The sequence below is a fragment of the Anarhichas minor genome, unplaced genomic scaffold (assembly GCF_050575085.1).
Source record: "Anarhichas minor isolate MPS153535 unplaced genomic scaffold, ASM5057508v1 ptg000058l, whole genome shotgun sequence".
Classification (NCBI taxonomy): domain Eukaryota; kingdom Metazoa; phylum Chordata; class Actinopteri; order Perciformes; family Anarhichadidae; genus Anarhichas; species Anarhichas minor.
The window spans coordinates 13,180,181-13,206,201 of NW_027466504.1; the positions used below are offsets into that span (position 1 = coordinate 13,180,181).

A 26,021-nucleotide genomic window follows, 5' to 3' on the forward strand; every position below is an offset into this window, starting at 1 on the left:
TATGTCTGAGTCTCTACATGAGTAATATTACAAACTGGGGAAGAAATGTCTGAGGAATGCAGTTATTCTACTAATATGTCATAAACAGGAATGTTCTGGGTATGTATGTGGGTTTTCCTGCCTTCCACTAGGTGGCAGTGTTGTACTTGAAAGGTTTGCACTGAAATATGTCACCAACAAGCCTATGCAATGCATACACATTTGTCTTTTGTGATTTCCAGGAACCAAGTTCCTCTAAGTCAGGGGTGTCCAAACTTTTTTCAAAGAGGGCCAGATTTGATAATGTGAAAATGCCCAAGGGCCAACAGTCCCTGCTGACATTATTTTAAACAATACAAGTAGCCTATACATACGTTATTTAATCATTTTATTTTCAATGACAGCAAATAGCAATGTAACCAAATGTAAGCAGCTATACTCACTATTTTAAAGTGATTAGTGACTCATCTAAAACATTTAAAAAATGAATAACTTCAATAGAATCATTCTATACACTGTAGCTTCTTTACATTGTATTAGAATGTAAAGAAGTTACATTCTGATACAATGTAACTTATTTACATTCTATTGGAATGTAAAGAAGTTACATTGTTGCCTTTTCTTTTCTTCCCACAAGAACGTAATTTTGTCAGGTTGATAAAAAAATGTCACTTTACTTCCTGACATTGTTATTTTACCACAGGGGTGTCCAAACTTTTTTCAAAGAGGGCCAGATTTGATAATGTGAAAATGCCCAAGGGCCAACTGTCTCTGCTGACATTATTTTAAACAATACAAGTAGCCTATACATAGTTATTTAATCATTTTATTTTCAATGACAGCAAATAGCAATGTAACCAAATGTAAGCATTCATGTGTGAACACATCTCAACAACTATTCTGCCTTTCGTTCACATCTTGAAAGTCAGATAACACAAAGAACAAGCCATCTAAAAGCTAATTACATAGAAACCGATCAATATTCTCACCTCAAGACAATCTTAAATATGACTTAGTGAGGGTAATGAAAAGTTGTCTCACATTTAAGTTCAACACACATGAAACAGGCTAACGAAAAAAATCAAGTTGTCTCTTAGTATCTGATGATAGCTCTTCAGTGTTACGAGCCAGGCAAACATTAGCAAACTCGGTCTTCTTCTCGGGGCAATTATGTTTTCTGCTATTTTCATAACACAGTCTTTGATAAACTCACCTTCCGTAAAAGGTTTGTCATGTTTAGCTATTACCATGGCCACTTGGTAGCTTACTTTGATGATGTTTTCATGTGAAAAGGACCGCTGCTGTGAGGCCAAGTTATCTTGGAGTTGCTTCACTTTTCTAGCTCGGTCGCGCTCTGATAGCTTGTTGTAGCATTAGCATGTTTGGTCTCGTAGTGTCTCTTTACATTATATTCCTTAAACAAGGCAACAGTCTCATGACTAATTAGGCAGACACAGTTGTTTCGGTTTTCGGTGAAAAAATTATTGCGATCTCCACCTCTCCTGGAAGCGGCGGCCCTCATTATCGACTTTCCTTTTTTTACTTGCCGTAACATGACAGGTCAAGGGTCAGAGCCAATTTCAAACAGCCAGACAGTTACAGAGTGGTGCTGCCACCATGAGGTAAAAAGAGGAATTGCATGTTGAATTTGTATGATTTATTCATTCCGTTTTGACTGTGCTGGCGGGCCATAAATAATGCATTTTAAGACAGAAGGTGCGGGCCATATAAAATCTGACCTCGGGCCGTGATTGGCCCGCGGGCCGGACTTTGGACATGCCTGCTCTAAGTCATCCCTGATACTCGAAACCCAGAAGCTGTAAATCAAAGCAGGCCTGGCTGGTGTGGGAGGAATATGGTAACCCTGTCATCACTAGTAGGAGACACTTGTGTGGCCAGCAATGAAAGATTCATTAGGGAATCTGTAAGCACCCAGACCAGTGGGAGAGGGAGACGTGACGAACAGTATGTAGAATGTGTGGGAAAAGCAACCATTATCCCACATGACCTTTTGAATTGAGAGTAACTAAAGGCTCATGCCACCTGCGAATGCATGTGTAGTCCATGCAAGTGTGGCAGTTCAAGATGCTGCAAAATGAAAGCAGCAAATTAAACATTTTCACATGAAGTGTATCTGAGAAAATAATTGTGTCATGCCCTCCAAAATGTATAAATAATGCAAGAACAGAACGCCTACAATAAAACTATCGGTGTTGGGTTTGAAAATAAAAGGGCATTTACAAAGGAGGCTGGGTGGAGTAATGGCAGATACTATTAGGTCGCATTGAGTTTTTGAAGCTCGATTCATTCTAGGAACTAAAATCAGGTTATGTTGGGCTCTGATGCTTTGACCTCTCTTCTGACGATGTGAAAGTGCAATACTAAATTGGTAGAGTTCCCCTTTGAAATTGCATGCATATCCTTTTAAAAAGAAAAAGGGGGGGGGGGGGGGGGAATGGGTATCTTCTAAGGATTTTCCACCACTATCAGATTTAAGGTATGCACTGCTAACACTCTAAATTGCAACCTGATTTTATAAAAGGTTTACCTCTAGATTTAGCATACCTTAGAAGTTCTGGCAAAGTTGGCCTTTGATGCTTGATCTAATGAGATCAAGCTCTATGTAGCTTTCTGCACTCTCAGCCCTCTAACCAGTACAACATATCCTCTATACAGTATGGGCCAACATGCTCCAAGTAAAAGCATTATGAAAGCCCGGGGAGACGGCAGTGGGGGTGAGCATGAGGAGGTGCTGTCGTTTGAAAAGGCACTTGTTTATTGTTGGAGAGCATGTATTTATTTCATGCCTCCACAGATTGTGGGTAAGGGCAGAGCCGGCTCGGTCGGCGTAATTAGAGAGGTGGAGAGAGAGAAAGAGAGAGGGTTCTGCCACAGAGAGCTGCTTCGCTCACATACTCTCAGCCCTGTGAGCCCTGTAATGCACTCTCACCAGCACACACACTCTGAGCTGTTAAGTATTGGCACACAGGCAGGGACACCTGTCTGGTCTAGTTTAATTAGTCTGATACGCAACAGTGCCTCACAAGTTATAATGGAGGAATGTCACACATAGCAATGAGTTATATTTTTAACCTTTCCTCTCCCTGTCGGCCTTGGAGATCCCTCTGATTTGGCGCCGCTAATAGGGGGTCAGCTCTTCCTGTTCGGGTTTACCAGTCAGGGAGGGACCACCATCCTGCCACCCAGTCACACCATCAGTCGCACACACAAATATCTCAATTACGGCTTCAAAGTTTACACGTGTGCACACAACTAGACATATATGTAACGTATGTTTTTTTAAATTGTTTCCCCCCTGTGAGAACACTACATACTAGTAAGTGTTATTACAGTCTTGGTTGATGTTTCGGTTCCTGCCTCCCCTGTCATGATTGTAATTTTTCACGTCTATGAATAAACTGTGCTGCCTCAAAGAGGTGCCCACTGAGGTTGACTTGCAAACTTGCAAACTGGAAAACAGTTTATCAACACAACATCCCTGAGGCCAAAAATGTCTATGTAGCTAAATTTGCACCCAAATCTTCCCGAAAGGACTCAAAAAATAAATAAACAAGATTCAAACCCACCGAAAAGGCCTCAGAACACATCTGGAGGAATGTTCTGAAGTGATCTCGGTTAGAAAGACATAAACAGGACTTTTTTCCTCATTTTGTATCTGGATCTACACTGGTGACTCAAATCTTTATGCTTTCTGTACCATGATGATAGGTTAGACTATAGTAACATACTCCCGGGCAGGGGTGGTGTTTGGCATATTCTCATCAGTCACGTGCACCATGGCTACGGTGAGGCTGGGCCTATTTTAGAGTTGGTGGTTTGCGGCCATCTGAACAAGGAAATATCTACCCTGTGGTATAGGGAGCTTCTTTAAGACACTTGGAGCTTGATGTTTGAAACTATTCTGGAACCAGAGTCCTTCCTGTTGGGTAGATTTACACACGTTCACCCTAAGGTTTTGTAACGCTCTGCGAGTGCAGTTGCATAAAGCATCATATCGGAGAAGGGAGGTGTAGAGAGGCCAGAAAAACACACCATTTGATTATGAAATGAGTTTTATAATGTATGAAATCGATTTCTGCTGAGGTGCTAAACACCCCATCCTGAAACTGATGAGTCTTGTGGTTGCTGGAGACTCATTTCTCAAACATCCACCGTCAGATTCATTTATCTGTGAGGAACGGCTGAGCTCATACAGCGGTGCTTAAAAGTATTCACCCAGAATTATACGAATGTCAGCAAAGTATAAGTTCAAATGACAAATCCTCCATCAGTGGAGGGAACACAATACTTTTGATTTCATAGGAAACGTGTTTGAACATTGTGCAGACACGTAGGTTACAATCTAATAAACTAGCTTTACATTTTAGCACTTGAATTACGTCAACACTTCTATATGGGAGAAAGATATAGAGGGAAAGAGAGCACATGCGGGAGGGAGGGATATAGGGAGAAGGAGGGCAGAAGGGAGGATTGACTAGGGAGAGCATTTAGTCGACACACTCCTTCACTCAGTCACTCTCCCCTAGCTAGTGACGTCCACCACTGCAAACATTTGCTGCCTGCCAGGTGAGTTAACGTTCACCTTCTACCTTCTACATCTACGTTTTTTCCTGGTAAAGAATATTATTTTATTTTCACTTGATTTATAAGTTATTTTCATTTATTGTTTCGTTTTTTTAATACATGTGCATCTGAAGTGTAACAGGTGTAACAGAGTTGAGATGCTCCTTTTCCTTTCTGGATTCTGTACTTTAGCGAGATAACTATAATACTGCCACAGTTCAAACATTTAGAGGAATTATTTGTTGTGTACAATTTTGTTCTTACATTGAATTAAGCAGTAAGAAAAGACATACAGTCGAAGGATTCATACAATATAAGCTGCTGTTAAATATGATTTACTGAGACCAGTCTGCAAAGTCTGTTTGTTTGTTCGTTGCTGGTTTGTTCCTTTATAATTTTATCATCACAGTAAACAAACAGATTTTGTGTATTTTGTGCTCCGTGCTGTTCTGTGGCATGCAGTGATTTAATGTTTCAGTCTGTCTCCACCACTGCGTTTTCCTTTGGCTGTGACACTTGTTAACCTCCAGTTAAAACCTGCCTCGGGTTCTGTCTGGTTAGTAAGCCTCAGGGGATGTTTATTCACGTGAATTGCAATACAAAAGTGCGTTGGTGTATCTGTAATTGTATGCCTGTGTTTGACATGAGTGAAAAGTAAGCCTTTTCATTTTATGCGTTTTGGCTGGCATTGCATCACAAAATTGGTGCTGCACTAGTGACTTAAATCAAATGTGGGACTACAGAACAACTCATCTCTCCGACAGTGAAAAGATAAGCTGGCTGTATTCTGCCATTGAATAAACTACCTGCACTATTTTGTCCAGAGGATGTCACCATTAGTCCAGTTAACAGCCAGGCCTGGCAGGATCCCTTCTGGCTGGCTGTTTAACCTGAAGGAAATTACTCAGTCTTTATGCTCGGTAGTTTAAGTTCCAGGAGATATATCTCAAAGTGGTGAGAGACGTTTCTTATTACAGAGAAAATTAGCCTGTAACTTTAAACGGACTGCTTATTAATTGACAAGCAAGTTAAATGACTCCACTGGTCAATTTCACACAAATGAGTAGAATAACTTGCAACATGAATTCAACAGAGGAAAAATAAATTGATAAAATTGAATCATGTCAATTCTTACCCGCAGACCCCCCTCCTCTCAGCCACGATGACCCGCACCCTCTGCTTGAGCTTCCTCCCGCTCCTGCTGCTGTCCCTCTCCTGTCCCGCTGGTGCTGAACCCCGGCGGACCACGTCCTCTCAGCGCAGGGCGGCTCGTGCACCCGCCGCCAAGGTGCGTTTGGCGGGCAACTATGCGCGAGAACCGCACGAAGGGCGCTTGGAGGTGCTGCACAACAACACCTGGGGGACCGTCTGCGACGACGAGGTGGACATCAAGTTGGCCAACGTGGTGTGCCGAGAGCTGGGTTTCCGCAGCGGTGTAACGTGGGCACACAGCGCCAAGTATGGAGAGGGAGCAGGTGAGAGCACTTCCTGTACCAAATGACAATGAAGCCAGTAGGGAGACATTTTACTGAAGTAAGGTCAGATGTCATCATTTTCCAGATGGCCAAAGCCACACCGATCTTGCGAGTGTAAAACAAGCTATGATAGGCCATGAGCAGGGAAATCACATGTGTAATTAATGATGTTAGTAGGGCTGCAGTCCATTTCAAAGCTCTGCATTGTGCATGCTGGATCAGTGGCAATGCTTACTGACAAACTTGATCACAACAGAGCCATCATTAATGGTATGAATTACACCTGTGCTTTTCCTGCCACGACGAGTCCAAATGTCTGCTCTGAAAAAGGCCTGTTGGATTATCATTGTCATTTATTAGACTTAAGATGTCTGAGACTCAATGGCAGGCTTCCATATTAGACCTGTCTCCTGCAAAACTTCAATGCTACAGTGTGTTTCCCCCACAGCACACTAAATGTAAGGCTTCATGAAAAGACCACAAATTAAGCCATCCAAAATAACTAACATCATAAAGTGACAAAGATAACTTGTTGTGGGATTGGAGTCTACATCTCGTTAAGGTCGCCAGGCAGGCTGTCAGAGCAAATATATGGGCCAAAAGGGGCATTTGTTTTAGAATAATGACAGCATTCGCTTGCCAGAGTTGTGCAACACTTGCTGTGGTTTATAGACATTCTTTACTGCTGCTTTTAAATCCAAATTAAAGAGAAGGTTGAGTGGATTCAAGGAGCAGGATCTACAGCACCCTGCCTTGTAAAATACTGTGTATCTACTGCTAAACACGCCGCTAAGGTGCAACCTTAAATCAGCGTGCCAGTAAAAGTCAAGTGTTAGGTGTTTAGGAACTGATTCGGGCCCTTGTGTAGATGCAATGCCCAGTCTGTCTATTGAACAATCAATGAAAGTCACACTGAATAAAGTAATAATTGTTTATCCTCTCACAAGGCCCCATATGGATGGATAATGTACGCTGTGACGGCTCAGAGATGTCCTTGAAGGACTGCAAACACAACGGTTGGGGCGTGAATGACTGTAAACACTCTGAAGACTTGGGGGTGGTGTGCAACCCGGAGCGCAGGCTGGACCAGACAGCCAGTATAGGCCACACCCCCGCTGCTGCCAGGCCCAATGGCAGCCCTGCACCTCAGTGGCAGGGTCTGATGGCCACCCGCACGCATCCAGGATATGCCTACAATGGAAACGGACATCAGCAGGAGATCCCTAGGTTCCAAAGACACCACCAGGTACAGCAGTTTAATTCTAACACATTACGATGCTATTCTCAGAAAGGCATGTAACAATGGATGTGATGTGTATCTTTCCAAAGGGTCACAGTAAGGTGCAAATCGAGGAAGTCCGTCTTCGTCCCATCCTCATGGCTACCAAGAAGAAGAGCCTAATCACAGAGGGTGCGGTGGAAGTGAAGCATGCTGGGAGATGGAGGCAGGTCTGTGACCTGGGTTGGAGTCTCAACAGCAGCCGAGTTGTGTGTGGGATGCTTGGCTTTCCAGAGGCTACTCAGCACAATTTGAAAACATACAAGTGAGTACAATTTTGTTGCTGTCAGCTACACTGAGAGCAACACATTTCATCTGTATGAACTCAGGTTATTAGATCACACTACACCATTGACTGTAGTTCAGAAGGGCAACATGCTTGCCATTCATCCCATTGTTAAGTGGACAAAAACTCATCCTGAAGAATAAAAAAAACAATGCGGCATTCCATTTAGAGCCACTTTGAGTAAAAGCCTTTTGTTGGGCTTATCTTCCTCCCCCAGCCACTTCTGCCCTGTGTCCCCTTTTACTCCCACCTGCCTTCCTCAGCCTCAGGAGGATGATAAAGGAATCCCTGTCCCGTCTCTACTGCCCTTTCTCTACACCTCTCTCTAGGCAAATCACCTCTGCTCACCTCATTGCCTCTCTCACTCTCCCTCTGATGCTATCTTCATGGGTTGTGTCTATGTACTAGGGCTGGATGTCATTGAAATCTTTATATTTTTATAGTGTTGCCAATATAATACTTAAGTCTTGGTACCAATACCAAAACAATACTTCTTTCACTACGTTACTTCAGGGAACATGGACATTTGCTCAATGTGTATTTAACAACACAACTGCTCAGTTTCTCAGTTCTCAATTCATCAGTGTTCAATTTGGCCTTAAGATAAAGCAACCAAAGGAGAACTTTCCTAAATAAAGCACACTCTTAAATTACGAAAAGTATAATTCAAAACCAAGCTTATTCAAGGATAATTAAACAATGATTTTGGGACTTTTGGCACATTTTGATACTCAGTGCTACAGACACATCGGTCGCCACTGAAAGGAATAGTTCGAGATTTTGGAAAATACACTCATTTGCTTGTTATTAGACCTTTGGACAGAGCCAAGATAGCGGTTTCCTCCTTCCTCCTGTCTTTGAAAGATGTGAGAGTGCGATGTGAGAATCTTTTCTATTTCTTGACAAGAGTGTGATTTTCCCAAAATGTCAAACCATTCCTTCTTTAAAGTGTTGAGGTCCTAATTCCCAGCCTCAGCATGGATCAATGCATTCTCTCATGGAAACACTTCTCCAACGAGACATGTACTTAAATGCATTGTATTTAGGTGTCTCCTTCTATACTTGCTCTCTTCCTGCTGAAAAAAACCCCACTGACAGTGGATTTTGGTACGGTTCTGGTCTTCTACCACAGGAGGACCACACATTAGCAGAGAATTACTCCATTGCTATTATAAGAATGAATAGTGTCTGACCGCTCTCGGTGGAAGGGGAACCCAGTTGGATCTGGTTCCTGGAGCGCCGCCGGCTCGGTGATTCACAGTTAAGCCATTCCTTCCCTCTCTTGGCCGGGGTTATTCTGACTCAACTGGCGACAGACCGCAACATCTGCTCTGTTCTGTAGGTGCTAGATTCCTATTTGTACTAGAAAGCTGTAGCTGTTGAGGGGGTAACTAATTTGTTTTATAGACTTTTCCAACTTTTTTGCTGACTTTACAAACATCCCTATTGGAACTCACTCACTGAAAGGGTTTCTGCATTGCCCTTGAATTAAGCCGTCTGCGTTGAACTCTGTTATTGGGAACACAGCGACGCTATAACTGGAGTCTATTGTTGGAAGAGGGCATCCTCAGGAATCATATCTTCAGTAATAAAAGATCCTCAGGATGAGCTGTGGTCAAACAGCCTGGCCTGACTCTGTACAGGATCATTTATTAGAGCACAGCTTTCCCGCATTGCAGGTGTGATGCTTTTTATGCCTCTCTTCGATTTTCTATCGCAGTACAGATTCCCCACCTAATGCAAACAGTGGGAGATAAGAATTGCGAGTAATAGTTGAGTGAGGAATTAGATGGGTGGATTTGTATGGATGTCACATAAGAGATTTGGCTGCCCACCAAGAAGGGAGATATGACAGAGGAGGACAGGGCTGCTGTAGCTTGAAGGACTTGGACTGAAGCCTGCAGGGAATCTGCTCAGTTTTGTTTTTAAATCTCCTCCTAAGGTCAAGGGGAAACAAAAACATAACCAATAGCACTCCATGGGCTCTTTCAGTCTCTAACTGAAGCCACAACAAAGTGCTAATCCAACATATCTGCTTCTAAATGTACACTGATGCCATTATGAGGATTTTTCTTATTGTGCGTGTAAATTATAAGGCTCTGGCATGGAAGCGGTTGTGACTTGATACATCTCGGTCTGCCTGTCCTGGGTATGACCTGGTGTTTTGCTGTATAGCCTCAGGCGCTATGCTGGTTTGAACCACGATGATGTGTTTGTTTCCAAATCTGTACCTGTTTTCCATCTCCACAGATGCATTCTTGTTGTCTCTCAATACGTGTTTTTGACTTCAAACTGGTTCGAGGTGTACACATGCCTCAACGTCTTAGTGGCCAGTGAGAAGTTATTTTAGTAATATCCTAGTATCAAGTTATCTTAAAGTAGTGAGTTTTCAGGATGAAACCTTATCTCTGTTATTTTACCAGGGATGTTTATATACAACTTACAGTTACAACCAGAAGAATACTTGAAATACAGGTAAAGCTGTTCTAGCCTTTACTTATGGGTAATTGTAAGGATTGCCCTCTGACTGAAATTGCCACTGTTATTATAATGACTGTACAAAATGTGAGCAGAGTTAAAGAGAAACAATTGGGTGCGAGACAATATGATGTTCAGTTTTCATGTAACACATATATATATATATACTGTACATATAAACAGTTGCCAGAAAAGCTTAGGATTTTATTGCATGGTTTGACCAAATTTAGCCAGTGACACTCCCCCATGTTCCTCCACCTCACTCCAAGTCTCTCAGTCCATTCTTAGAAATCCCGGACCATGCCATGTCTCTCGCCTCCCTGTGTCTCTTGGATGAGACTCTGAAGATGCTGTAATTACAGGTTGGTCAGGAACAGGCTCTCCTGGGTTTCTGCTGAGAGTGAAAAAAAAATACACCCTCAATTATAGCTGTGTGAGAGAGAGAGAGAGAGAGAGAGAGAGAGAGAGAGTAAGACATAGCTGGCGAAGGAGGAGGAAGAGAGTACCAAGAGAAAGAGGAGATGGAGAGAAAGCACAGGAGCAGCAGTCAGACGAGCCAGATTTTCGCTTGCTCGTGTGAAATATGTCCAATTACAGCGCGGCCCGCTGTGTCAGCAGCTGTCTGTCTTCCTCTGTCACCGTAGTGATTTGGGGACTTAACCGGCATTTTATTTTTAAATTATGTTTCAGCTGAAATTTTCTTATGATGAGGGTATCATTTTCAGGCTTGTGTGTGACATTTAGAGCGACCGAGTCTGGCTTTGTTGTCTGATGTCTGTGTGATCTTCCTCAATGACCTTCTCTCTAATTTATTTCACCATCTTTTAATTTCTGTACGCACGCCGGTGGCTATTTTTGTGATCTGGAAGAGACCGAAAACCGGCTTTGAAAACTGGGTTGAAGCATACGTAGTTCTCAGCTCACTCTGGTCTGCATGGGAATATTTAGAGATCTGCATATTGTAGCATTATTGGTACTCCTAGCATAGTGTATAAAAGGGTCAACGTTTGTAGTTAATGACAATTTTCTCAGCTATAACTAGCAAGGTTTTTAAAAGGAAAACATCAAATAAAATTTAAATCTGATTTGCACCCGGATTTTTATAGCATTGTTTTTTAAGCATTTTTAAATAAAAAATAGATTTTGTCTGATTTCATCTTTTACATTAAAACCAGAAGACCTATAGAAACAAAGCCAGTGAGCAGTGTGAGGGTGCTGCAACCCTGACAGTGGTGTAACGCTTGTCTTTAACAGGCGGGTGGGACTCCCTATCATTAGCCTCTGTTCTCTTGGCTCCACAACAAGTGCTGGAAACACTGTTTGCATTCTTAAACAAGGCTGATGAATGCTATGGAGGTGAAAAGAGGCTGTCAGTACACAGCATGTAGAAAGACTGTCATACTGTGCTAATACCTGTTACAGTTACATGTATTTATATAGAACTAGTTTATAACTAAGAGAAAGAAACCCTTTTTAATTATTTGATTTTATATATTCAAAAGGTGACATTTAACCATTGTTTTGTCTTGAAAGAAGTTTTAAACATGAGCAAACAGTGCTTCAGTCAAATGAAAGACCTGAAGGCTGAAGGTATCATTTATAGCTTGTAGTAGTGCTGTTGGTTTCTGAAGAGGGAACATGGTTAGCTGATTGGTCTGTGGTGAGGTCACAAACAAGTCACAGACATGTTTGCCTCATGGGAAACTGTCTGTGTTTGCATGCTCCTCACGGTCTATCCGGCATGTTACTGCAGAGTCACATGGTAGACACATTTAAGATATTTTACAAGTGTACTTCAAGACACTGTAAAGAATGAGTGTTAAATTCTATACGTGTCAGCAGGTCTCGTGACCCCACATACGGCTTTATTTAGACCCCTGCGTGTGACTTAAAATTAGGGTATTTTTCTGCTTCATCAAGTCAAACGTTGAGATTTTATTTACAGATGTTCATAATTTAATCAGCATTTGTGCCTCAAATGGGCCTGGAAAATGACCTGAAGTCCATTTGAATGGTGTTGTTCAAAACTAGCATGTGTGCTTTGCAAAACATATCTTATTTGCTAAATGATTGCTGACATGAAAGTACGCACATTTTAAAGTATTTTTCCTGACAAAATGCTAATATCTTTGATGAGAGGTCTCTTCTGGCTCATTGACTACAGCATCAGGAGGAGCGTCAGGTTGTTGTGTGATTTTTGGAAAGTGTTCAGTCAGCAGTCCATGACTTCACACAACCACCTAACATCATGTGGAAGACAATGCTGCTCTTGATTCCAACATCCTCAGTTTGTTTTACATTCTTGTTTGGCTTTCGCTTTACGGGAATGTCTAGAGTTCGTGTCAGAAAATCAAATATTTATCTACCTGTACTTTCATACAAATATCCTGAGACGTGTTTGTTTTCTTAGGGGAATGCCACTAAAATCAGCATGGGAGTATTTTTAATGAGTTTTTTTTTTTTTTTTTTACTGTGTCAGTGAACCACAAAAAATGAAAACCATCTAAGCCTCCCACACCTGTGGTGCCATGCTGATATACATCTCTACAGAGATTGAAAATATGTGCGTGCTTCGCTGTACAAGATATTTTAATGGAAACTCCACCTCACCAGCTCATTTGATGAACGCCAGTTGTACGTGCTTGGAGCCCAGTGAACATTATAGGCTAGATATTCTGGGCAATGGTTGGACAAAATGGCGGCTGTGGCTCAGGAGGGTAGAGAGGGTTGTCAACTGATTATTTGCAAGACACTGAACCCCGAATTGCTCCACGGACAGATCTGTCGGTTTAGTCAAGTGACGATCAGTCGACAAAAACGTACGAGTGTTAGTCGACTGAGAATTTCTTTGGTCGAAGACGGTCCTAAATGTTAGTCTCTAAAGTACCTAATGTATTATGAAGCTACAGTTTTATTTCATTGGTATATCTGTGATGTACTAATACTGGGCCGATAACGGCCCCTTTAAAATATCCGGCAGGCCGTAGCATGTGTGTCTCGTGTGTGGTGTTTTGGTGTAATTGATGTGAATGTCTGTGATGGTGCTTGCACTTTGCAGTGGTTTGAGGATGTACTGGCATGGTTTGTGTGGCATGTCTGCTCTGCGTGTCTGCCAAGAGAACAGAAGGCTTTCCTCTCCACCACTCTACCGAGTCCGCCAGCGCACTTGGTGCATAAATCTCTATTTGGTTCTGGCATTTCTCGGACGTGCAACGTGCTGCCAGACTCTTTGTTTGTATATCGTGCTTGGTCAAACCCTGTTTGTTTTCCCGGAAATGTTATACATCACTGATGTTGAATGTCAAGATTTTTTGGACTGCGTGTGCCTTTGGAGGTTAGCGTCATAGTTCAAAATATCTTTTTCATTTTTTTTGTAAATCCTTTTTTAGCTCTTACATCCTGTAGTTAGTACAAAGCTCTGTGATATTGCAACATGGAATGCTGAAGTCTTATATTCAAAGGGTCTATGTTAGTTTAAAAGGCAAGTTCATTTTATTTAATGTAATTTAGATAAAACTTACCCAACAGCACGCTCCTGTTCAACACGTACCCGTATGTTGGTGACAGGAAGTAGCTACTGTTACCTTTGGAACATATGATACACCGGCCACTTACTCTCAACATAACAACACAGTAAATAGCAAGCAGCCCACATTCCAGATGGAAATATTTGCTACTCAACCTATAAAGCAAGAAAGGGAGACAGGAAGTGAAGTTGCTGAATGAGAACAAGAACATTGCATTCTTCCTTGAACTACCAGTCATCTGCATCAATATATCTAACTTTACACTCACCACAAAGCTGCACACATAGCTATATATGGAGCTGTATGATTCATCCTTTTGATAACGCCTGTGTCTGAGCTGTAACTATTTTAAGTCATCACCAAGTGCCCCAGTAAGAACACTCTTCTAGTAATAAGCAAGTTGGTGTGTATGTGTTTGTGCCGCTACTCGCCGTGGCAGAAATCCCTCCTGTGTGGCCAGGTTACATATAAAACAAACAGCAGATGCTACAATATATATCCTACAGTCACTTCCACTTTGAACAAGAAATGAGTGACCCAGGTCACCTCACAGGGTGATATGTGTGTACGTGTGTTTGTAACCTCAGCAAATATACAGAACTAACATCTGTTCTTTGGTTCCTTTACAGGAAAATATGGGATACCAAGGTTGCAGATCCTTCAACAAGGTAATAAAAAGACAACCTCATGTTTCTAAGCTATATTTGACATCACTCATTTCATAGCTCTGTGAGATACAGTCAGACCTAACAAGTCGAACTTCATTTAAAGCCCCCGAAAACCTGTGAGTGCTGAAAAACAATGAGTGATGAGGTCCTACATGAACACAACATGTTGTGCACTAATCAGAGTTGAATTCAGATGTGATTAAAGTTTTGGTTGATGTTATGTTGCCAGCACGGTCAATCAAATCTGATCAAACCAAACCCACCCAGTTCTGAAGAAGCAGATTAGCCTTTAGTGGTCTTTGAATGTTAAACTCCTAATTAACAATTATTAAGGATGTTTTTCTCTGAACTTTAACTTTGAGTGTTGCTAATTCACGAACATTAAATGTTATTGAGCATTACTAAAGACTTAAAACTAAGTTGTCGGGGGCTTTAAGGATATATGACCACAAACTTTCTCTTCTTTCTAGATTGAGCATCATGTCAAAGAAGAAGGGATTCTGGGTAGAAAAGGTTCACTGTCTGGGTACTGAGAACAGCCTGTCAGAGTGTCTTGCTCAGCTGTCCATCCCCCGTAGTCCCAGTCCTTGTAAGAACGGGAGACATGCAGTGGTGAAGTGTGTGCCAGGACCTCAGTTTGCTCGCATCTCCTCAGGAAGACCCCAGGCCCCCTACCCAGCTGTGGTAAGATTAATACAGTACTACACTGGCACAATCATACACAGTGTTCATGAACTTCACATAAAGATAAGATGAGTTATATTCCCTTTGCTGCCCTGTACAGCCCGTGCGTCTGAAGGCTGGCCCCAGGCTGGGCGAGGGTCGCGTGGAGGTGCTCCGGGACGGAAAGTGGGGGACCATTGTGGACCACATGTGGGAAAGACCTGCAGCCAGTGTGGTGTGCAGAGAACTCGGCTTTGGTAGTGCAAAGGATGCCCTGCAAGGGGCCTTTATGGGTCAAGGTGAGAAAGAGAACCACTGTTGCTTAGAGCAAAGGCTTTCCCATGAAACGGACTGGAAATTCTGGAAAATTCCACATTTAATCTAGGTGTTTTGAGTCTGCAATTTGGATGTTTGAATGTGTTTATCACGCGTCACGGCATTCCAGAGAAGACAGGGAGGTTTTTTTCAGTCTTTTGCTTATCTAAGACGCCGCACCCGTCTGCCCTCACTGATCAGATAATGCATGGGCATGTCTGTCTGTCTGTCTGTCTGTCTGTCTGTCTGTCTGTCTGTGTGTGTGTGTGTGTGTGCGTGTGTGTGTGTGTGTGTGTGTTACCTCATGAAGCTGCAAATGTGTTGATTGCAGTATCTCCAGCTGTGATTAAATGAATCCTGTGCCAGGGCTACCAGCTGCCCAAACATCATGCACATGCACACACACACACACACACACACACACTCACACACAAAATGTAACACTATAAGCCATGGTGGTTTACGTTGGCATTTGGTTACTAAAGCCACAGACATAATCTTTCTAGCTTCAAGCAAGTTTTTTAGTCACTCACTGAGTTCTGTGGTCTTTTTCCTTCGATTTCAATTTTCCGGCTTTGGTGATGCACAGACTGAAGTCACTATCCAGCTGCGTCAGTGGTGTCCCCACCCTTATGAGATGTGAGAACGGCTTCCCCATGCCTCAGGCTTGGGTGTAGTCTATAATCATGCTGATTGAGATGAAATGTGGGATGACAGTCTGCTGGTTTAGCTCTCCAGTTGATCATAGGGTATGTTTGTATGTGTTGGATTAGTCCCTTTTACCTTTCAACCTCTTAAATTGGGTTTTCTGTCGATGATGTCAGTTATGCTACCTTTATTTTTGATGAGTCTAACAAGACTAAAATCTGGTTTAGTTGGCTCCTCTGAGGCACCAGGCTTCACACCCCTTGCCGTCTGGATTCAATCACCACTTTTAGTCGTTGGGCCAGAATTCAGGTTCATCGTGGTCCCAGCAGTCTGAGGCAGAGAGGTGTTTAATTGTCAGGAGGGGCCAAAAAGCTTTCAATTTTAGACCTAAAATAGGTTTTCCCTGATCTAATCACGAAGCTACATTTATATATGTGCAAGACATGTACTGTATATCTTGCACGGTTGTGTGTATGTAATAAAATCAGTCTCAGAATTATAACAAGACGTGGCTTTGGTTTGACAGATGACCATGCTTCATATTTTTCCGGTCTTGCTCCTGGAAATGCAGGTTTTCATGATCTTAAAATTGTCTATGCCCTTCTGTGCAGTGTTTTGGTGCCTAGTGTAGAGCTCATGGTGCACAGGTGGGAGGAAAGGCACATAGAGGTGGGCAAAACTAGTTGCTGGTGTTTTGGTGGAAAATGAGTTGAACCATGTATTTAAATCGGCACCAAAAAACATTGTTCCTGGTTTAATATGGATAAAGCAGTAACATAATTAAACCATCTGCAATTATCTATTTGTTAAAAGAGTATTTGAATATTGCTTTATACTATAGGAAAAGCCGCTCTTTCAGTTCATTAAATCTGAAGGCATCAAGACAGATATGTTGGTAAGTGCTGCGCCAGAGTGCAGTGCCAATACGCACAGCGTCCACGTTGTTCACCTCGATAAGATTACACGCAAACGACAACAGGCTGCTACAGAATAACCACACACACCTCTACACACATCCGACTGGTCGGCTATAACTTGGTATAATTACCAGAGTTTATTAATCCGGCACGTCACAACCTCCTCTCCAAAATTGTACAATGTGAATACAGTCAAATTGCAACTGAAATAGCATTGAATTGATTCAATCTTCTAAACCGCTTCACCAAACATTGTTGTATTATATGCTTCTATCATCATTGTGCTAATTAAGTGTTTAAAAAAACCCACACGATCTGCCTCTGGCCACAGATTTGCGGTGCTCTATATTCACATTGTGCCTGTGATCTGCAGAGCTGTTTCACAGTGATGAGACCAGTGATATGACTGGCTGAGATTGTATTTACGAATCACCACACCCTCTGATCTATATCCACCCTCACCCAGCCCATTTGCACTGTGCACATGCAGAAACCAAAATAGCAGGTGTGCTTGGAGACAGCCACACAGTCCCGAGACCTACCACTTTGCGTTTCTCGTTGTGCTTGCACAATAAAAGGGCCCATAAACAACTTCACATACATATACGTACATGCTCTCGTTTCTCTCAGAGACACACACACACACACGCACACACGCACACACACACAGTACTCTCCCTTTTTATCCGTCTCTGTCTTAAACTTACATATACACTGCTATTGGAGGATGATTGGACTTCAAAGTCTTCTCATAGCTTCCTTTCTATAACATGCAGCCTTTAAGACATTTTACTGACATATAATTTTCCATGTGCTCGAAGGCCACATAAACATAGAGCTATATGTCGTTGGAAAAGGTCTAAAATAGACTCTTTGATAGAACAAACCCTCACTGAGAACGACTTCCTGAAAGAGTGGATTGATTAAAATGAAGTTTTGTGCAATGTTTAATCTCAAAAAGCATTGATTATAATAATAATAATTATATTATTCACAGCAAACTGAATTACATTTAAATATAACTTCTTTCTGTCAGTATGTGAAAATCTTTTCTTCAGTCAGCGGGGCAACGAGACCCCACAGAGGCTCGTTGGATTATTTATGATGACCAAATGTGATAAAGGTTGTGGTCGACTGGCTGTTTGGCTGGAGAGGGAGGTTAACAGTCTGCCAGTCAGAGATCCGTGTTTTGAATGTGATCTCACATATCAGATATGTTGAAACACTTGCTTGCACATATGCACCTACCTGCGGTATACAGGTGGTATGCAGAGTATCCCCCTCTGGGATAAGCGAGGTCGTTCCCTTGTTATCCAGCTCCTGTTGACGGAGGAAAAGGAAACATTATGTTGCTGCTGGTTGGCTTCTGCCATCTAAAAGCCCTCAGACAGGCAAATCTATTTACAAACGTACATGATTTTAGCACTTGGCTAAGAAACAGATCTAACTGATGACAGAGAGTTTTTGTTAGAGGCATAGAGAGAGACGTTCCATGGAAAGAAAAACTTCAGACTACATTAATGTGCCTAAAACAGAGTATAATTTCAGAGAGGAAAAGAACAGGGTTTCCCTTGTAACCACCAATCAACTATTTATATTATTTTTCAACAAGAATGTGACCTATGTTACCCTCTTTCCATCCCCTTAAGTACATTTTCTAATCTGTCCAAATGATCTGTGGCATTTGCCAATTTAAATTATATGGTAATTAAGCTCAATCCGTTTCTTTTAAATACTAAATTTAAGCTACCACATTTATTTTATGCCTGAATGTTGCTCTCATAGCTGTATCTGTCTGTCAATCTTTTATGATGAAGTTCATGATTTGATCATTTGTGAACTTGAAATAGAATTAAAGTGAAGAAAATATTGTAATATTATAATATAATAACTCTCTTACTCCCATCATCATTACATTTATCATCACCATCAGTGAGTTATAGTACAGAGACCTCCTTTGTTGATTACTATACTTACTAGTACTATACTTACATAAGGGAGTAAAGTATCCTGACTGCCACTGTGTGTGTGTGTGTGTGTGGGTGTGTGTGTGTGTGTGTGTGTGTCTTTATAAAGAGTGTGTGACCAGTTTCCTGGAATTTATTTCTGGTTTTTGTGGATTTCCTAAACTTAAATACAGCATGTCACTGCTCATTTTGAGGATCCCCGAACTGGGCCCCGTGTTTGTCTTGATAAGTTAAACAGTGGGAGTTTGTGGCTTTTACGCTGCAGATAGAGGCGGAAGTGGTTTCGATGTGTCTTTTTCATACGTATGAACCCACGCATTGTGACCAGTATGGAAGCAGGCCTACAATCTACCAAAACCAATATAGAGACAGATCGGGTTATAGGTTGCAATCTGGTTGCTACCGTCAGTCATCTTCCTTCTCGCCCTACTGTCTTGTTTTTTCTCTCTTCCCCCTGGTTTTTGTGGTTTTGGTTGTGTTTATTTCAATGCTGCCTCGGTCCAGGTTTTCATTTTGTGCCGTTTGTTATTGGAAAACACTGAAGCCATAGTTAGTTCTGTGTTTTAATTTACTGCAGTCTTTATGGCAGCAGCTGTTTGCTTTTTGTTTCCATCATCTTCTATGCTGTTTAGAGATTATCTGGTTTTAAATGGCAAACGACTACGAGTGAAAGTCTTTAATTTTGTTGCCACAGATTTTGCCTTGTTTGCTCAGCCAGGGTGGTGGACTACACACCATGTTGTAGTTGTTGTTGTGCCCGAAGCAACAGAATGGTGGTAATGAGGTGTGACAGATCCCTAAAGTAGATGTTGGTGGGGCTGCTGCTTGGCTTGCAGGAGCATTGTGTCATGACAGATAGGAACCTTTCATTGTTGGTACGACCCTAAAATAGAGAAAGTACATTCATGTGAAAGAAATACAGAGCCTTGCGTGTGTGTGTGTGTGTGTGTGTGTGTGTGCTCCTTTGCGTGATAAAGTCTGCTAATGCCTTTGTGTCTACGTTGGGTGGCCTAAAACGGTGCACAAGAAATATTGTATTTCCCTGCTTTATTTTTGTCAGCAGAGTCTTTAAATCTACCTCTTCTCCTCCTCCCTCTTCAGGAACAGGACCTATCCATATGAACAGTGTCCAGTGTATGGGGTCAGAGCGCTCCATCCTAGACTGCTACTTCCAGGAAGTCCAACCGTGGACATTCAAACACAGCCAGGACGCCTCAGTGCGCTGTAACGTCCCTAAGACCGGAATGGAGAACAAGGTATGAAAAATATCACAAGACAGACACTCGTCAGCTTTCACTGATAAAGCATCACCCATTTAATCCTTAATGGATTTCCAGGCGCGACTTGTTGGCGGTAGAGTCCCATCAGAAGGCCGTGTGGAGGTGTTGATGGAGGTTGGGGGTCGTAAGCGTTGGGGCTCTGTCTGCAGTGAGAACTGGGGCATCAACGAGGCCATGGTGTTATGCAGACAGCTCGGCCTGGGCTTCGCTGCCAGTGCTCATCAGGTAACAACCTCCCTGACAACCACTACATTCATAACTGACAAGGTGGCAGCAAGCATGTCATTTTGATCTCTGACTGTACTGCCACTCCTTAATTTGGGTCATTTTGAATAACTGTTTTATCAATGTCTGATAATCAGTATCTAAATGGATGATGCATGATGTCCTGAATCAACAAACAATGTAACTCTCCCATCTCTAAACTAATTAGTGTCATTTTGTTCAGGGGTATCATTCCTCCAAAATTTGTCAAAATCCCATCAGCAGTGTCTGAGGTATTGATGAAACACATGGAGGCCAATCCATAGTCACAGCCCCTGTATTCACTCTGGTGGACAATGAGCTATGATACTGCTCATTGATAGAAAACCTGACAAGCTGTCTGTGTCCTGTGACTCCACCCCCACGCCCTTCCTCTGACAGGAGACCTGGTACTGGCCCGGTGAGCCAAATGCAGCTGATGTGATTCTCAGTGGATCTCACTGTGTGGGCACAGAGCTTTCTATTCAACAGTGTCGTCGCAACAACCATGTCCATTGTCCTCGAGGAGGTGGAACTAAGGCCGCTGGGGTCAGCTGTTCAGACAGTAAGTCGAGCCATCTTCCTGAGGCTCCCCGGATTCTCCTCTGTTTTTATACCTGGTTGAATCCTAACATAACCCCATCCCATCTGACCTGCTTCAGCGGCACCTGACCTCGTTCTGGACGCCCAGCTGGTCCAGGAGACAACCTACCTGGAGGACCGACCCCTCCACCTGCTGACCTGTGCCAATGAGGAGAACTGTCTGTCCTCGTCTGCTGCCAGGATGAACTGGCCTTATGGGCACCGACGCCTGCTGCGCTTCTCCTCCCGCATTATGAACATGGGTCGCTCCGATTTCAGACCCAAAGCAACAAGAGAGAGCTGGACATGGCACCAGTGTCACAGGTAGAGCATCCCACAGGAGTTCATGGAGGTGTTACATTGCTTAGGATGTTGCAATAGAAAGAACTGTTTACGTACTTACTATAAGTGGGATGTTGTGGTTGCCCTTGTGGTAAAAAGTGTATTTTGGGAAAACTGGTTTAGAGTGTCCTGGATACAGGTGAGCTGTGGTTTTTAATATGTCAAAAATATAGTGACGAACACCTGTTCCTTGTACAAAATTGCTTTAACGTGCAATAATGACATTACTCCCTCCACGTTTAGTAATTTGAGTTATATTTAATTTAATTGCATTCAATTGCTACCAGAAAAGAAAACAAGCTGAAGCGTGATCTCTGTGCCAGTGCACACAGGGTTAGGCGAGGGGGCCGCAGGTAGTATGCAGCACAGGCATTAAAAACACAAGAGCCTTTGTCCGTCGCCAGGACTCAGGCTGTGTTTTGTCCGTCAGTTGTAAATAGACAAAAGTTTGTCCTCAGATCTACTCTTCACAAATTCCACTCTACATCCCCATGTTGCTCTCAGTAAGTTAGTTTCTTGTCAGATGACGAGAGCACTTTGAGGTCTGTCGTCATGAGAGAAGAAGGAGCCATTTGAAGTGACATGTGTCCCAGTAAGTAATGGGTGGCCTGAGACAGTGATGTCATCTCTCCAGATTCATTAGCCGCCCTGCAGCATATGTCTGTGGAAATGACGGCTGAACCAATCCAGTTACCACAGGTCTGTGTAATACAAAGGACAGGGTAGCCCATGTACAATCAGGTCCATTTCAGTTTGTTACAACAACACATCAGAGCTATAGATGTGTGTTTCAAAGCCCTCTATTCACTCAGAACGAGTCAACAGCTCAACCAAGCTGCGGCTAAAACAAGCTTCTGTGAGAGGTTTTACGGTGACACCCACGCTCATGTTCAAGCAGTCAGGTCACTAGGCTACGAGCCATAGGGAGCCAGTGTTCAGTTAGCGTAAATGCACACACTCATAGACGTGCACACATACCACACACTCTCACCTGGACTTTCCCTTCTGTCATCCCAGGCACTACCACAGTATCGAGGTGTTCACACATTACGACCTGCTGACTCTGAATGGCACGAGGGTTGCAGAGGGACACAAGGCCAGTTTCTGTCTGGAGGACACGTATTGCCCCGAGGGTAATGTTCACCACTATTCATGAGTCCCAGTGAAATACTCTTTCCCATTAGTGACAGGAAATGAATATCAATATTTCAGCTACTGCTGTTTAAATTTTTACTTTGTGGTTAATGTTTTATATCACTGCTGTTGTTGTTTGTTCACTCCCCATTTACTTGTTATATCATGGATGAAGTAGCGCATTTGAAAAAACAGAGTTCCTATGTAGTCTGACGCAATTCAGAAAGCTAAAGGCTCTTAGAAATAACAGGGAGTGCTAGGCATCAAATGAGCTTTGATGTTGTGATTGATAATGATGTTGGTGTGTGTATGTGTGTTAGGACTCCAGAAGCGGTTCTCCTGCTATAATATGGGTGATCAGGGTATCTCTGTGGGATGCTGGGATACGTATCGCCACGATATCGACTGTCAGTGGGTCGACATAACGGATGTACGGCCAGGAGACTACATCTTCCAGGTCACAAGTCATTTTATATTTCTCCTCTCTCCCTTTTTGTAGTTTGGGTACATTTCAAAGTATTTTTTTTATCACGTCACGTAAATCAATCACCATTAACTTTGTGTTTTAAGTAATAGTTCGACATTTTTCTCCCTTGCAAAGAGTCAGATCTATGCCACTCTTATGTCTGCACAGTAAATATGAAACTACTGCCAGAAGCCAAATAGCCTAGCTTAGCACTACACACAACTTCCAAGCAGCTTAGGTGCGGTGAGGAGTCTGGTGTCCTGTCGTGTTCTTTAGAGTTTCCACTAGTTACCTTGTAAGTTTATGGGGATGATAAGACTCCAACTGCACCAAGCCATGAAATAGTCCGACACATAACCCCTCGTCAAACCGTGACGTGAAGTCTTTACCCTTATGTTTTTGTACGCATTAAACAAACAAGGTATAATTAGCTAATTAGTGAGGTTGAGAGGTGCTTGTCGGTGGATTTTGTTACCTTTGGGCAGAGCCAGACTAGCTGTTTCCTCCTATTTCCAGTTTAGTGCTAAGCTAAGCTAACTGGCTGCTGGCTGTATCTTCATATTTAGAGTACAGGTATGAGAGTGGTGTCAATCTTCTCATCTAACTCTCAGGAAATCGAATATAGGATTAATATATGACATATTTCCCTAACTTTTCCGATAAAGTTCGGGTTGGTCATCAACTTAAAAGACATTTTTGTTGAAATTATCATTATAATACCTGACAGCAATCAATAAATCAAATGTTCAGACAAAAATAAGAAAAACTCTGGTACCTGTTGCAAGACTGTAATCCCGTTCAATCATTACATTTGCGATGAACGATTCCCAGCCCTAGCTTTAAGGCCAAATATTTAGTTAATGAGAAAGAGGTTCACAGGATCTTAATGTGAACTTCCGTCTATTTCAGTTAAACCTCTCGACCACCATCATCACAGTCATCACCTCAACCATGCCTCTGTCTGTCATTACTTTGACCCAGGTCATTCAGTCGAGTCATTGTGGCAGCTAGACTAAAACACATCAAGGACTCCATCTCCCATTATCATCCATTTCCAGTTCAGACTGCTGATCCCACCATGTACGCAGCAGTTCTCAGATCTTATGCTGACAATTACGTCCCAGCTGTGGCAGATTGGTTACAGTGTAACTGGGTGTCTGATAATTACTGCTGTCACCCTGTTTGTCTGAAAGGTCATTCTCAGTCTTTGTAATTACACTTCTCTACTCTCTATTGAAGATGGATTTTTTAAATTTACTCGTAACAACACGTGACACACATATACGCATAAATTCATGTGCTGACTAGATGTATTTTAAGCATGTTGAGCGGGGTATAATTATAAAGTCGTACATTGCTACAGCACAATGTTGAGGCGGAAAGAAGGAATGAATGATAGAGCACAGAATGGGAGAACAAAATTGGAAAAGCTACTGAAGGTGAAAAGGTCAGGGTCATTTGAGGAGAAAAAGCACTAAGGGTACAAAACCAAAGTTATCTGAGAAGAACAAGAAACAAGAAAGCCAAGCAGGGAGCTAGTTATTCAACAAGGCTGCTGAATTGGAAAAATACAAACATCTAATGCGACAGCTCTCAACTGGGTTCTTTCATTGATCTAGTAAAGTGCAGATGATGCCTGACTTCTCTGATCCTGAACTTTATTGAAGGATTCAGCAGACTTACCCTTGAACCACCCACTGCTAATGAAACAGACCAATTACCCAAATGAACTATTGCCTCCCTTTAGTCAAAAAAGCAGCGAGTCCCCCCTTCCATTAGCAACGGCTAATTTGCCACCAAGGAATTCCTCCTGCCCTGTTTTTATTTTTATTGCCACTTTCTCACTGAGCAACACGTTCTACGTGAACTGGTCCTTTTCTCCTCTCTGGTCCAACACTGTAATTTACCCTGCAAAATTAAGAGACAGCCTTTGTGCATTCACTAAGTTTTTTTTGGTTTTCTGCCTTTTTTTTGTGTGTAGTTTGCCTTCGTTCTCCCTTTAGCTGTTTGTAACATGTACTTAAATTGGGTGTAGCAGTTTACAGAGCAGCTATTAGAGTAAATGGCTCCTCAGTATTATCACCAGACCAGATTAACAGAATGGTTGTATCAGCAGTTATGGAGCTGCTCTGCAAATGACAGACTATTAGTATGGTATATGGCAGCACTCAGAGTATTTCAGACTTACAAACATGCTTATGCATAACTACTCTATTGCAACAGACATCAATTTCAGTCCAATTCAGTCAATTATTATTGCTTATGTTGGTGTGAGGAGCAACCACATTCCATGAACTTCAGCTGTAAAGTTGCATAACCTCTTATGCAGCCAGTTATCGTGTTTTGTGTGGGCAGAAGTGTCTTTGTTACATGTTTTCATACAAGTAATAAAGTATTTTACGATGAAGCTTTCCTTAAAGATCTATCAGCATGTTTCGTGCTTTGCATGGTAAAAGCAAATGTTTTACCGCCACATGTTATTCAGTCCATATGCTTACTGTAGCTGTCATCATTCAGCGTATTTATCTTTTCAAATAGAAATACTGTATGGAAAAGTCATCCAGCTTTTTATAGATGAGAAAGGGATTGACTATAAAAACAATACCAGCCACGGGTGCTGTTTAATAACAGGCCCTCTAACAATTTTACATCCAACTGCTCTTTATTTCAAATGGCTTTCTCGGTGTGCAGTGAGGGGAGACTTAGTCCTTGTTTGACCATGTGCCTGCTGGAGATACAGTATTCGATGAAAGTGAGGACAACAAAGTGATAAATTCTCCCATTTCCTAATGAATGTTTGTTTGATTAAGTATGCAGCTGCAAGTCATGAGGTCAGAAACATTGTGACATTAAATCGTTGGTATCCTGTCGTCTTGCAGGTGGAAATCAACCCCTCGATGGACATGGCTGAGTCTGACTTTATGAACAATGTCATGAGATGTCGGTGCAAATACGATGGCCACAGAGCTTACATGTATGGATGTCATGCAGGTGAGGACAGAAAAGCCTTTTCCTCTCCCTCACTTTATCTTAACGTCTCCCCTCCTCTGTCACTGATTGTTATGTTCTTTTCTCCATTATAGGTGATGCATACAGTGCAGAGATTGAGGACCTGTTTGAGCACCAGAGGCAAATTACCAACAACTTTGTGTAACCCATCCGAGGGCCCAGTGCAAAGGCCTTCCAAT

The 26,021-nt window shown here is 42.3% G+C and overlaps 1 protein-coding gene across 1 annotated transcript; it reads left to right on the forward strand.

The window, feature by feature from the left end:
- The first annotated feature begins 5,725 nt into the window (after positions 1–5,725).
- On the forward strand, positions 5,726–25,987 carry loxl4 (lysyl oxidase-like 4). Its single transcript, XM_076077044.1, has 14 exons — positions 5,726–6,038; positions 6,986–7,284; positions 7,368–7,582; positions 14,238–14,276; positions 14,747–14,960; positions 15,061–15,238; positions 19,888–20,042; positions 20,124–20,291; positions 20,712–20,874; positions 20,972–21,215; positions 22,251–22,366; positions 22,688–22,824; positions 25,713–25,824; positions 25,917–25,987. Exons 1-14 carry the CDS (start codon positions 5,726–5,728, stop codon positions 25,985–25,987), a joined length of 2,424 nt encoding a protein of 807 aa, XP_075933159.1.
- The last annotated feature ends 34 nt before the right edge of the window (positions 25,988–26,021 follow it).

Coding starts and splice junctions, on each gene's coding strand:
- loxl4 (XM_076077044.1), top strand. CDS start 5,726: ATGACCCGCACCCTCTGCTTGAGCTTCCTCCCGCTCCTGCTGCTGTCC. Junction 20,043..20,123: donor AGACCGGAATGGAGAACAAG/GTATGAAAAATA, acceptor ATGGATTTCCAG/GCGCGACTTGTTGGCGGTAG. Junction 21,216..22,250: donor ACATGGCACCAGTGTCACAG/GTAGAGCATCCC, acceptor CTGTCATCCCAG/GCACTACCACAGTATCGAGG.